The following is a 14,608-nucleotide window of genomic DNA, read 5'->3' as shown; positions in this document are numbered from 1 at the left end:
GGTGGTCCCCCTCCTTGACCAAATATCGAAAAATAATGTAGCGGATTTTTGTCTAGATGCCAACCCCAACATTCAATGAAAATTTCAAGCAAATCGATCAACTTTGGTCCAATTTTCCAAAAGTCCGACAAAGGGGAGGTCCCCCTCCGTGACCAGGTGTCCAAAAATGAGGTACCCTATTTTTACCACATGAACGCCCCCTACGATCTCCGAAAGTTTCAAGTAAATCGGTTCAGCCGTTTCGGAGCCAACTCGGAACATACAAACAAACAATGAAACAAACAAACATAGATTAAATTTTATATATAGATAGATTTGGTTTGTAACTGCATTAAGAATCTTGATCATTTTTTATTTTAGACAAAATTTTGTTCTTTCAATATTTAAATTACAAAAAATTAAAACAAGGCACATGAACTATTTTTTGTTTTATTTGTAGCTATATACCCCCACACTTCCATCAACACTGTACCAAATTTCATCAAAATCGGTTAATAATAGTAGTACTGCGAACAACAAATACATGGTCAGGCGGACGGACACCAAGGGCTATCTAACTCAGGAGGTGGTTCTGAGTCGATCAGTATATATTTTATGGAGCTTAAAATCAATATATCTGGTAGACACATTTTTTCGCAGATACCCTGGCCACTATGTGGTTTAGGGTTCTGTGCCAATACTTATGTGGGGCACTGTATATATTTAGCCCTATTTACACTTTTATGACCACAGCGGCCAAAGTTTTACTCTTATTTAAGTGAAATTTTGCAGAGATAGTAAAACTAGGATCCTATGTGAGCCAAATTTAGTCAAAATCAGTTCAGATTTAGATATAGCTCCGATACATGTATTTCGCCCGATGCTCTTAAATAGCCCCAGAGGTTGGGATTTCATCTTGATTTGCCTCTAATGCATATGTATCGCTCGATAAATCATAAATACACTTTTGCGCGTTTGCATAAAAATGGATCTAACTCAGAGATGATCTGTAACAAACTTTTTTAGGTTTGCGACTGTCGCAGACCCCAGCAAAAAATAATTCAGTATACAATTAAGTAGACAGTTTATCCACAGTGCAGTTTATGATCATTCGTTTACGTTATTGCAACCAATTCATGCGCTATGTAGAAGCTGCTCTTAAACGGGACATCGCCAATCAGCGCGATTCGGTTGTCTCTCTCCCTTACAATCCTGCTGAAATAGTGCTCCATTTTGTGCTGGGACGCGTCGTAAACAAACAAACGTCGCAAACTCAAAATACTACAGTTGTGTCAGCGAATTTTATGATATTCAAGATGATGCCGCTACAATATTATACACAAGATCTCAAATTGATGTTTATATAGAAACATAAGCGTAGGAAGGCCTCTGGGGAGGGGCTTAGACCCCCCAGAAAAATTTAAAAAAGAATACAAAAATATGAAAAAAAATGAAAAAAACTTCCTGTGTAGTTAAAATAATTAACTTCTTTGTGAGGACATTTGAACTTCTTTTAGTTGCTTTATTAAAAATTATTTGGCGAGTTATTTTAAATTCATTTTTATGAAATAAAACATTAATTAAACCTACAAGTTCAGTCTATAAATTTTTAGGTTGGGGGACTACAGCCCCCCTAGGAAAATTGTCTAGCTACGCTAATGTGTAGAAATGCTGCTACATTAGCGTTAGTGCACCCAGAGAAGGAATATGATCACCTCAAACATGTTTCAAGAGCAAAATGTTATTTTTGGATGGTGACCATGTAACGTGTTCGCCGCAACCATGTTATTGTCTCAGAAATTATGTATATGTTTTCGGAAAGCATGTTATGTTTGCCGAGAAAATAACATTTTTGCGACAAACATGTTACATGGTCACCATCCAAAAATAACATTTTGCTCTTGAAACATGTTTGAGGTGATCATATTCCTTCTCTGGGTGTGGACGCAGAAAAATGTCGGAAAGAATATATTGTGGCAAGTACGGATTCATTAAGCAAAAATAACGTTCCCTAACCAATGTATCGAATCATGAGGAAATATCTGGAGGTCCAACTTTCAATAAAACTTTCTACCAACTTCCTATAAAACAACCGTCATGGAAATGACACGACGTTTTTATTTGGACAATTTGCCAAAGGTAATCGACCAGGCCTCGGCTGGATGTCGTGAGATACAAGCAATTACGGAGACAGCAGTTCGAAAACATTTAATGCAAATGGGATCGTGGATAGTGATTGTGGCAATGTTGCCAAATAAAAAACGGGGAAAAGTATATGTGTTACAACCCTCCACCACTTTGTCATTCCGTTTGTAACACATCGAAATATTGCTCTAAGACCCCATAAAGTATATATGTATATTCTGGGTCGTGGTGAAATTCTGAGTCGATCTAAACATGTCCGTCCGTCTGTTGAAATCACGCTAACTTCCGAACGAAACAAGCTATCGACTTGAAACTTGGCACAAGTAGTTGTTATTGATGTAGGTCGGATGGTATTGCAAATGGACCATATCGGACCACTTTTACGTATAGCCCCTATATAAACCGACGCTCAGATTTGGCTTGCGGATCCTCTTGGAGGCGCAAAATTCATCCGATCCGGTTGAAATTTGGTACATGGTGTTAGTCTCTCATGCAAAAATTGGTCCACATCGGTCCATAATTATATATAGCCCCCATATAAACCGATCCCCAGATTTGGATTACGGAGCCTCTAAGAGAAGGAAATTTCATCCGATCCGGCTGAAATTTGGTACATGGTGTTAGTATATGGTCTCCAACAACCATGCAATCTTTGGTTCACATCGGTCCATAATTATACACAGCCCTCATATAAACCGATCCCCAGATTTGACCTCCGGAGCCTCTAAGAGAAGCAAATTTCATCCGATCCGGCTGAAATTTGGTACATGGTGTTGGTATATGGTCTCTAACAACTATTCAAACATTGGTCCACATCGGTCAATAATTATATATAGCCCCCATATAAACCGATCACCAGATTTGACTTCCGGATCCTCTTGGAAGACCAAAATTCATCTGATTCAGTTGAAATTTGGTACGTGGTGTTAATATATGGCCCCAAATACCAATGCAAAAATTGGTCGAAATCGGTCCATAATTATATATAGCCCCCATATAAACCGATCCCTAGATTTGACCTCCGGAGCCTCATGGATGAGCAAAATTCATCCGATTCGGTTGAAATTTGGTACGTGGTGTTAGTATATGGTCTCTGACAACCATGCAGGAATTGGTCCATATCGGTCCATAATTATATGTAGCCCCCATACATGATACGTGGTGAAATTTGGTACATTGCGCTAGTATATGGCCGCTAACAACCATGCCAAAATTGGTCCATATCGGTCTACAGTTATATAGTATAGCCGATCCCCAAAAAAGAATCTACCAAAATTTTATTTCTTTAGAAAATTTTGTCAACATTTTATTACTATAGAAAATTTTGTCAAAATGTTATTACTATAGAAAATTTTTTCAAAATTTTATTACTATAGAAAATTTTGTCAAAATTTTATTTCTATAAAAAAGTTGGTCAAAATTTTATTACTGTACAAAATTTTGTTAAGATTTTATTTCTATAGAAAATTTTGTCAAAATTTTATTTCTGTAGAAAATTTTGTCAAACTGAATTATTTACGTATTTAATCGGCCTTTTTATACCCTCCACCATAGGATGGGGGTATATTAACTTTGTCATTCCGTTTGTAACACATCGAAATATTGCTCTAAGACCCCATAAAGTATATATATTCTGGGTCGTGGTGAAATTCTGAGTCGATCTAAACATGTCCGTCCGTCTGTCCGTCTGTCCGTCCGTCTGTGGAAATCACGCTAACTTCCGAACGCAACAAGCTATCGACTTGAAACTTGGCACAAGTAGTTGTTATTGATGTAGGTCGGATGGTATTGAAAATCGGCCATATCGGACCACGTTTACGTATAGCCCCCATATAAACCGATCCCCAAATTTGGCTAGGGGAGCCTCCCGGAGCAGCAAAATTCATCCGATCCGGTTGAAATTTGGTACCTGATGTTAGTATACGGCCTCTAACAACCATGCAAAAATTGGTCCATATCGGTCCATAATTGTATATAGCCCCCATATAAACCGATCCCCAGATTTGACCTCCGGAGCCTCTTGGAGGGGAAAAATTTATCCGATCCGGTTGAAATGCGGTACCTGATGTTAGTATACGGTCTCTAACAACCATGCAAAAATTGGTCCATATCGGTCCATAATTATATATAGCCCCCATATAAACCGATCCCCAGATTTGACCTCCGGAGCCTCTTGGAGGGGCAAAATTCATCCGATCCTGTTGAAATTTGGTACCTGATGTTAGTATACGGTCTCTAACAACCATGCAAAAATTGGTCCATATCGGTCCATAATTATATATAGCCCCCATATAAACCGATCCCCAGATTTGACCTCCGGAGCCTCTTGGAGGGGCAAAATTCATCCGATCCTGTTGAAATTTGGTACCTGATGTTAGTATACGGCCTCTAACAACCATGCAAAAATTGGTCCATATCGGTTCATAATTATATATAGCTCCCATATAAACCGATCCCCAGATTTGACCTCAGGAGCCTCTTGGAGGAGCGAAATTCATCCGATCCAGTTGAAATTTGGTACATGGTGTTTGGTATATGGTATCTAACAACCATGCAAAAATTGGTCCATATCGGTCCATAATTATATATAGCAAAAGTCATCCGATGCGGTTGAAATTTGGTACATTTTGTCATTATATGGCCTCTAACAGCCATGTAAAAATTGGTCAATATCGGTCTTTAGTTATATATAGCCGATGACTTATTACACAAAAATTGGTCCATATCGCCAAAAATAATCTACCAAAACTTTATTTCCATAGAAAATTTTGTCAAATTTTATTACTATAGAAAGTTGTGTCAAAATTTCATTTCTATAGAAAGTTCTGTCAAACGTTTATTTCTATAGAAAATTTTGTCAAGTTTTTATTTCTATAGAAAATTTTGTCAAAAATTTTTTTTTGTCAAACTATATTATATACGTATTTAATCGGCCTTTTTTTGTTTAATATATACCCCGTATGGGCTAACTTACAATTTAGAAGACAGTGTTAAAAAGTTTTACGATAACTTGCCATCGGTAAGTGTTATCGCAACCCAAGTAATTCGATTGTGGATGACAGCCTTTAGTAGAAGTTCCTACGCAATCCATGGTGGAGGGTACATAAGATTCGGCCTGGCCGAACTTACGGCCGTATATACTTGTTTTGTTTAATATATACCCCGTATGGACTAACTTACAATTGAGAACACGGTTTTAAGATACCTTGCCATCGGCAAGTTTTACCGCAACCCTAGTAATTCGATTGTGGATGACAGTCTTTAGTACAAGTTTCTATGAAACCCATGGTGGATTCGGCCTGGCCGAACTTACGGCCGTATATACTTGTTATATTTTCGTTTCCTCAAGAGTCTTCCAATTTTCCACTAGTTCAGCAAGTTTCTTCTTGCTGATTTCAAAAGCAACCTTCTACATGAGGTTACGCAAATGCTCTCTACCTCGTAGAAATTATTTAACCCTGGAAAGTCATCCTTATTTTTTGTACACTAACGTCATCCTTCGTCATTTTGACTACGGCCTATTTCAAGACGCTATATTTTACATCATGAGCAAAAATGAGAACCAAAATTGATTTTATTTTCTTATTGAATTAGTTTTCAATTAGTATAAAACAAAAATGCATAAAATAGTTGAATTAATATAACTTAAATTTATAATTTTCCAATCGACTAAAATGCATTTCAAATGGAAAAATTAAATTAGCGTCGTCATTTTGACGAAGGATGACTGTCTGGGGTTAAGCTTGTGGAATGTATTACCCTGAATGCGAATAACTGTAATTCTGCTTTGAACAAAATCATAGCTGCGATTGTTGTCCTTTCTATACAAATTTCTTTGTAGGAGCTTCTGATGACTCCAATTGGATTTGTTCCAATTTGTCTTATTATTGATTATTGACCTTTTTGACTGTTTGTAGTGCTCACGTGTTGGATACCAGCTCCGCTCGCCCTTTTTGTTTCTATCTTTAGATCCTTATCGGCTATAACAACATTTATATCGACTGGACTTGGTTTCTTCATTAATTAACTGTCACATTTCTTCATCTTTTTCGGCTCCTATATCCTCTTACGAAGCCATGTTTCCTTTAAGAGCTCTATGATGTTCCAACATTTTTACAATGTCTTATATTTGCATCATTTATCCACTTGTCACACATACAATTTAAATTTTAGACTTTCATTACAACAACAAAATGTTAACAAACGTCAAAATATCAACAATATTTTTTGAAGTTTTGACGATCCGGCGAAAGTCACCTGATGAATTAAGGCTACCTTATAAATAATTCTACCATGTTCAAATGTACGTTTATCTCCTGTCAAATTATTTTGCTGGTTTTGCATACGTCTGCTAGTGCAAACTATAGATGTATCATAGCTTTTAGCCTCAATTTCTCTATCTTAGCTTCGTCTTTTAGATTTCTTTACTTTGTCCCCGCTATTCTGTTTTTAATTAATATACATACATATATAAAATATTCTTATTTAATATATTTTCAGCCATACAGTTTCGATAATCTGACGCTACAACTTGTTAATCTATATCCTTTAGTCTATAAAGGCGGATCTCAGTATTTCCAAATAAATGAGGGCTACAAACTACTGAATTCCAGTCAAATGCTTATGGATATCTGTTTTCAATATAAAAACAAATATTTCGAAAAAGATGAATTCAACAGTAGTTATATAATTATGCAGGTTTATCTTCCAAAAGAATTCAAGATCAAGAAAGTACAACCAAGAGATGACATTTGGCAAATGGGTAAAAAAAGCTATAGCCTACATAATTTCGAAAGTGAAGTTATAATTCATTTTGGAAATTTAGCGACAAATGAAAGTCGGTGCATTAATATAACATCAGATATATTGGCTTACGGACAATTTTCTCAATATGGAAAAATATTTATTTATGATATTCATAATTTGACACGATATGGTATTACAAATATAACAAATATTTCCGAAAAACTGTATGGACCTCATGAGAAAGTACCTACTTTGGTCCTATTGCATGATTTCAAAGACCAGATGGCCAATTTTGAAAGTATTGGTAAAAATGATACGAATGAAACAACGTTCTATAACTCCAATCGACTTCGGGTTATAGAGGAGAAGATATCACATCTCAACGATGAAATTAATAAACTTACAATGGAAATATCGTATTTGAAAGAATCTACAATAAAAGACTCTAAGCCAATCAATGGCAAATATAGAAACCCATCGATGTCGACCATCGAAGAAGCTGATTCCAAACTAGAATTCAAATTGAATTCAATATCAAATGATATAGTCGTGATAAAAAATGAAATCCAAAAGATCTTTAATCGAATAGATATTATTTTGGAAGAAAAGGTGAATATTGATTTGCCTTCTGCTGACCAGGAAATTTTTAGAACAAATGAAGATCCCATCTATTTGAAAAGAAGATCGGTGGAAGTAGAAGACCTAAATCATGCTATTACCAATATCTCACAGAAACTAAGGAAATCCATGGGCAATATGCCCATCGAAATCAATGAATTGAAAAACGTTAACCAACAAAATTCGGATGAAGTCACAAAACTCGTAGCAGTGATATCCAAAATTAAACAAGACCTTATTTCACTTAAAGATGATAATCAAAAAATGAGGAATGAAATTTCAGTTCTAAATCAAAAAATCCTGGAAGTAAGAGAACAAACAATAACTTTTTAGAAGAAGATCTCAACATCGTCACTGCGGAAACTTAATATAAAATTTTCTTCAATTTATACCATCCAAATACTCAAGCCAATAGAATTTGGATACTAAACTGAAACGTTATAACATGTACACTACTGTGGTACACGGTATAATAAGTTTGTGCATTTGTCTGTAACGCCAGGAAGGAGCAGTGCGAGACCCATCGTTTAGTATACAGTGCATACATTTGAAACCACATTCTCTATTGAAAATAAACCGTATTTATAATGAAAATAAAAATATTAAAAAAAAAAACTTTTAATTCAATGTTGTTGCTTATTATGCCAATTTTAAAGTTTTAAGGGAATAATGGAACTAACGACGAAGGCTATTTGATAATTTATAAAATTATTTACAAATAAGAGTATTCACCTGTTAAAAACATTTGCAACTGAAAATGTGCCTCATATATTTAAAAATAATTAAAGTTTTTGTAACTTTTAACGTGTTAAGTGTTAATAATTGATACTATAGACATGCCGTTTGATCACTTCTGCGTAACTTTTTGCCATTTGTTAGGATTAAATGGTCAATGATATCCTATGGTTCAGGTTGAAATAGATACCATAAGCCTTTTGCAAAAATTAATACCAATTTTTCGCTTTACAACTTTCTAAAAGTTATTTTATGACTTTTACAGTTGACGGCTGAGCAGGCCGCATTTTTTCATCCGAAATCCATTATTTTACCACCTTACACGTATATTATAAATCAGGTCAATAACTTGTCCAGAAAAACACCCCATACCATAATATTGTCCCCACCCTGTTTGACGGAAATTTTTGTTTTTCTTCGATTAACTCCTTTCAAATTTCTACCATCCGAGCCATGAAAGTTAAACTTTGATACGATTCAGTATAGATGCATGAAAGATAGTGCTGTTTTGTTTCACGCAAACAATGCTATACTCAAGATTATATATCACTTCTGAGCAATTATATCAGCGCTATATAGAAGCTGCTTTAAATCGGGACATCGTCCACAAAAATCTGCGCTGATTCGGTTGTTTTGTAAGCAGTTGGTAATGCCTATCTCCCTTATATATATATATATATATATATATATATATATATATATATATATATATATATATATATATATATATATATATATATATATATATATATATATATATATATATATATATATATATATATATATATATATATATATATATATATATATATATATATATATATATATATATATATATATATATATATATATATATATATATATATATATATATATATATATATATATATATATATATATATATATATATATATATATATATATATGATAAATTTTTTTACAACGTGTTTTCTTAGTAAAAGAACAAAAAGGACAATTTGGAAAAAATTGGATCAAAGTTAGATATACCTCCCATATATATGTATCGCCCGATTTTCCAAAATTTGACTATAAAAACCTTATTTATTAATCTTACTCAAATTTGGCAGAATGTAATCTTCTGTAGTACTAACTATACCTGCAAAAAATCATCGAATTCGGTTCAGATTTAGATATAACTTCCATATACACGTATTGCTCAATTTTCCCAATTTTGGCCACAGGACCCTTATTTTGGTTATCTTGTAGCTTTCACACTTCCTTTTGATGTACTTATATGTGTTTTAATTAATTTGTTTAATGCTTCGTCGATTTTATGTGGTATTTTACTTTTCCAGAAAGAAAAGATAGCATTTTCATCTTTTTTGTTTTTCAGACAAAATGAGAATAATTCGATATTTATACCCTTCACCACTACTGTGGTACAGGGTATAATAAGTTTGTGCATTTGTATGTAACGCCAAGAAGGAAAAGTCTGAGACCCATCGTTTAGTATACCGATCGTCTTATAATTAAATTCTGAGTCGATTTAGCGATGTCCGTCTGTCTGTCTGTCTGTCTGTCCGTCTGTCTGTCTGTTCATGTATTTTTGTGCGCAAAGTACAGGTCGCAGTTTAAGTCCGATCGTCCTCAAAATTGGCATAGGGTCGTTTTTTGCTACAAAGACAATCGCTATTGATTTTGGAAAAAATCGGTTCAGATTGAGATATAGCTGCCATATATATTTATCCCCGATCTGGTCATAATTGGCGTGTTTATCAACCGATGTTCTTCAAATTCAGCACATCCGAATATTTTATGAGTCTCAAAAAACTTGCATAATATCAGCTAAATCGGTTCAGATTTCGATATATCTCCCATATATATCTTTCGTCCGATATAGACTCATATGACCACACAGGCCAAAGTTTACTACCGATTTTCGTGAAATTTTGCATAAAGAGTAGAATTGACATTCTACCAATGTTTGGTAAATTTGATTGAAATCGGTTCAGATTTAGATATAGCTCCCATATATATCTTTCGTCCGATATGGACTAATACGGTCCCAGAAGCCAGAGTATTACCCCAATTTGGTTGAAATTTTGTGCTAGGAGTACAATTAGTAGTGTAGTCAAGTGTGCCAAATTTTATTGAAATCGGTTTAGATTTAGATATAGCTCCCATATATATAGTTCGCCCGATTTACACTCATATGACCACAGTGGCCAATCTTTTACTCCGATTTAATTGAAATTTTGCACAGGGAGTAGAATTAGCGTTGTAGCTATGCGTGCTAAATTTGGATGAAATCGGTTCAGACTTAGATATATCTCCCATATATAGCTTTCGCCCAATTTACACTCATATGACCACAGAGGCCAATTTTTAACTCCGATTTAGTTAAAATTTTGACAGAGAGTAGAAATAGCATTGTAGCTATGCGTGCTAAATTTGGTTGAAATCGGTTCAGATATAGCTTTTGTTAGAGTTTTTGAACTTCTTCGAAACATTTTTTTGTTACAAAATACTTATTTTTGCGATAAAAAATTATATTTTATCCAAAAGCTCGGTCCATATATCAAGTACTGTTCTTTTCTGACTGTAAATCTTTAATAACCCACATTTCGAAGTTTCATAGTAAAAAATAAATGTAAAAAAAAATTGGTGTTCGGTCGGAACAGGGATTGAACCCCCGACCCCTTGCATGTAAGGCGGACATGCTAACTAACATATTGCTCCACGTGGCCAACAAATGTATGGTTCTGTTCAATAATGTTTTTTTTTTACATCGGCTCGTGGGCGGCGCAAACTATGCTATATAATTTTAACTTATAATCATTAGCGTAGCTAGACAATTTTCCTAGGGGCTGAAAATGTATATACTGAACTTATAGGTTCAATTAATGTTTTATTTCATAAAAATGAATAACAATATAGGCATCAAAATAACTCGACAATTAATTTATAATAAAGCAACTGAAAGTAGTTCCACACTTTTCCCAGCAAAAAAATTGGGAGTTGTTCTAATGTCACAACTTTAAAAGCACTTCCAAAAATGTCCTCACAAAGAAGTTAATTATTTTAACTGCACAGGAAGTTTTTTACTTCATTTTTTCATATTTTAATGCGTAATTTTTCTTTTAAAAAAGGTAAGAATAAATAAAATGGTACAAATTATTCAAATTTTGCCACAAAAATGCTAAATTCATTATAGAAATTTTTATAGAATTTTTGAAAATATTCGAGGGAAAACGTTTCAAACAAGCGTTAGAATGCATTAAAAATCAAAAAATATATAAAAATTAATTATTTGGGAAAATAAAACAAAATTTTTTAATTCACATTCAAAACACTGAATTTGGATCACAACTTAAGAAGTGATGCAAATTCATTGCAACGGCTTTTGAAACGGTGGACATTCGTTCTATGACAATTTCATATTACATTCATCGCTTCTCCGCCAATTTTGCACCACTTCCGGACCCAAAAAGAAGATTTTCACTTCTTTTTGGCTATGCTTTTTTGCAGCATTATTAAGATATTAATTTATGAAAGAATAGTATCAATTACTATTTTTTAATTAAATTGACTAAACCAGACTAAACAAAATAATAAAGGAGCTTTAGTTATTCAACTAAATCAAAAGTTCAACCACAGATTTATTTTATAAATATCAGATTTCAAACATTGCCATCGGCAACTGCTACCGCAACCAAGCGGAAACTTTGTGCGGTTGTATATACTTGTTTAATTTTTAGAAAAATGTAAAATCGTAAATAGGTTTTCAAATTCTGGGGGGGGCTAAAATTTTTCTGGGGGGGTCTAAGCCCCCTCCCCAGAGGCCTTCCTACGCTTATGCTTATAATGATAATTGTCTTTTGATGACAATAACAGCTACGTAGCCCAGTGGATAGTGTGTTGGCTTACAAACTGTATAGTCATCGGTTCGATTCTCCATGCTGGCGAAAGGTAAAATTTTACAAATTTATAAAATTTGATAATTTCTTCAACATTGTTTGTATTACAGAAAAAGGCGTGAAGAACTAAAAAATCTCGTGGAAGTGAGAAAGGCAAAAATAAATTTTTTGAGCACAATCTTCTTTGGGAGAAAATTCTTCCAAGCATATAATATTTTTGGGCTCAAACTGCTTCCAAACATATAATACGTTCACATAAAACAAACATAATAATGTTTTTGGCAATATCCAATAATATATGTGCTTCCTGCAAAATATGTTTGGAACATATATATGTTAGAGAAGCGAGTTTTTTGAGAGTGCAGAGTCTAAGTCGAGAAAAATTGGCCGCAGCCCTGCTTGATAATGAGACACAAATTTGTATTGATTCATTCATGTGCTATCAGAGTCTTTTAGAAAGAGATGGTTCACAAAATATAATATAAAAATTCCGAAGGATTTGATTTCATCTAAATAGTATGGCCTCCTTTTTCACCCCATGGTTTGCCCACAGTTGTTCTTTATATTCCAAAAAAACGAACAACTTCCTTTTTCGTTTTTTAGGGATGCGGGATGTAAATGCTCCGTTTTAATAAATGTGAAACGCCGTTCAAAGGAGGTCCCTTCACCCTAAAAAAATCGCTTATGTAACCTATACTCCAAAAACACATTCTGCTTCAAGCATATATATTTTCAGGATTGGTTCAAATAAAATATTATTTGTATTGTTCAGACGTATTATGTTTCACCTTAGGCATACACTGGTAGAAAAAAATAATGAAATTTTCTTTGATTATATTTATTTTTAAGGCGCCAATTGGTCACTTTCATTCTTTTACTTACAGCATACTCTCTAGGTCTCTCTTTCTAAACACATATATGTTTATTGGCTATTTCTAAATTAATATATGCTTGCATCCAAGCATATTGTATTTACATACATTTTATGTCCCAAACATGTTACGCTAGATTATGAACATTGTATGCTTGCACTTAAAAATAATGTGTTAAAAAAATTGAGATCTAAACATATAAAAAGAGAATTTAAAAATGTATATTGTAATAAAACCAGGGATCCGGAGCGGTCCATTTTTTTCGCTCCGCTCCGCTCCCGCTCCGGAGAAAAAAAAAACCGCTCCGCTCCACGCTCCGCTCCGCTCCTCTTCGAGAAAATTATAGTACAAACATTGCATTATTTGTTCAATTTTATTTTATTTAGAAAAATCGGGCGGTACATATATGGGAGCTATAGCTAAATCTGAACCGATTTCGATGATTTTTTGCACATATAGTTAGTGCTATAGAAGATTACATTTCGCCAACTTTGAGTAAGATCGGTTGATAAATAAGGGTTTTATGACCTAATTTGGCAAAATCGGGCGATACATATATATGGGACCTATATCTAAATCTGAACCGATTTCGATGAAATTTTCAGACTTAAAGGGTGATACAGAAGATTATTTTGTGCTAAATTTGACGACGATCGGTTAGTAAAAAAGTGCAACGTGACCCCATTTGTCGAAATCGGGCAATACATATATATGGGAGCTATATCTAAATTTGATCCGATTTCTTCCAAATTCAATAACGTTCGTCCTTGTGCCCAAAAAAACTCCCTGTACCAAATTTCATCAAAATCGGTTAATAATTGCGACCGAAATCCTGTGAACAACAAATACATGGACAGACGGACGGATGGACGGACGGACACCAAGCGCTAGATCGACTCAGGAGGTGATTCTGAGTCGATCGGTATATATTTTATGGGGTCTAAAATCAATATTTCTTGTAGGCACATTTTTTTCAGATCAAACTTATTATACCCTAACCACTATGTGGTTTAGGGTATAATGACTTTAAAACAATGTGTTGAAACATTTTATTAATTTTGAAGATTTTTTCAGAAATATTAAATCCATTTTGACTTCATTAAAACGAAATTTGCATTCATGTTAGGATACACATTTTTATGTCGAATCACTTAGCTATAAGGATAAACAGACTTCATTGAAAAGTTTAGAGACTTTTGGACAAGGAAAAACTTTTTTCAGAGAAATACGTCTTCTATTCTAAGCAAAATTCGTATTTTAAGCAGGTGAAATATTTGGCCTCCCGACAATATTCTTTGCGGTGCACCATCTACTATTTAATATGTGATAGAAACCAAATTTATGAAAATGGACCAAAATGGACCAAATTCTGTTTGATCTGACCATCGGAACAAATTTAAAAATTAGAAATCTTTTGGACCAATTTTGGTCCGATCGGACCAAAACGGCAACGCTGATTGGAATTGAAAGTCTATACACAGAGTAGAAGTAACTACTCTCCGAAAGTTTTTATACCCTTCACCACTACTGTGGTACAGGGAATAATAAGTTTGTGCAATTGTATGTAACGCCAAGAAGGAAAAGTCTGAGACCCATCGCTTAGTATACCGATCGTCTTAGAATTAAATTCTGAGT

At 34.1% G+C, this 14,608-nt stretch overlaps 1 protein-coding gene across 1 annotated transcript in view; it reads left to right on the top strand.

The window, feature by feature from the left end:
- LOC142225045 (thioester-containing protein 1 allele S3-like) overlaps nt 1-8,110 on the top strand; it is a 108,239-nt gene extending 100,129 nt beyond the window's left edge. The window contains exon 13 of the mRNA XM_075294821.1: nt 6,625-8,110. Within this exon, the coding sequence (XP_075150936.1) occupies nt 6,625-7,821 (1,197 nt within the window). The 3' untranslated portion in view covers nt 7,822-8,110. The remainder of the gene's footprint in view (nt 1-6,624) is intronic.
- Nucleotides 8,111-14,608: the final 6,498 nt, after the last annotated feature.

Source organism: Haematobia irritans, chromosome 2 (assembly GCF_050003625.1).
Source record: "Haematobia irritans isolate KBUSLIRL chromosome 2, ASM5000362v1, whole genome shotgun sequence".
In the NCBI taxonomy this organism is placed as follows: Eukaryota; Metazoa; Arthropoda; class Insecta; order Diptera; family Muscidae; genus Haematobia; species Haematobia irritans.
This window is presented reverse-complemented; position numbering and strand designations above follow the sequence as displayed.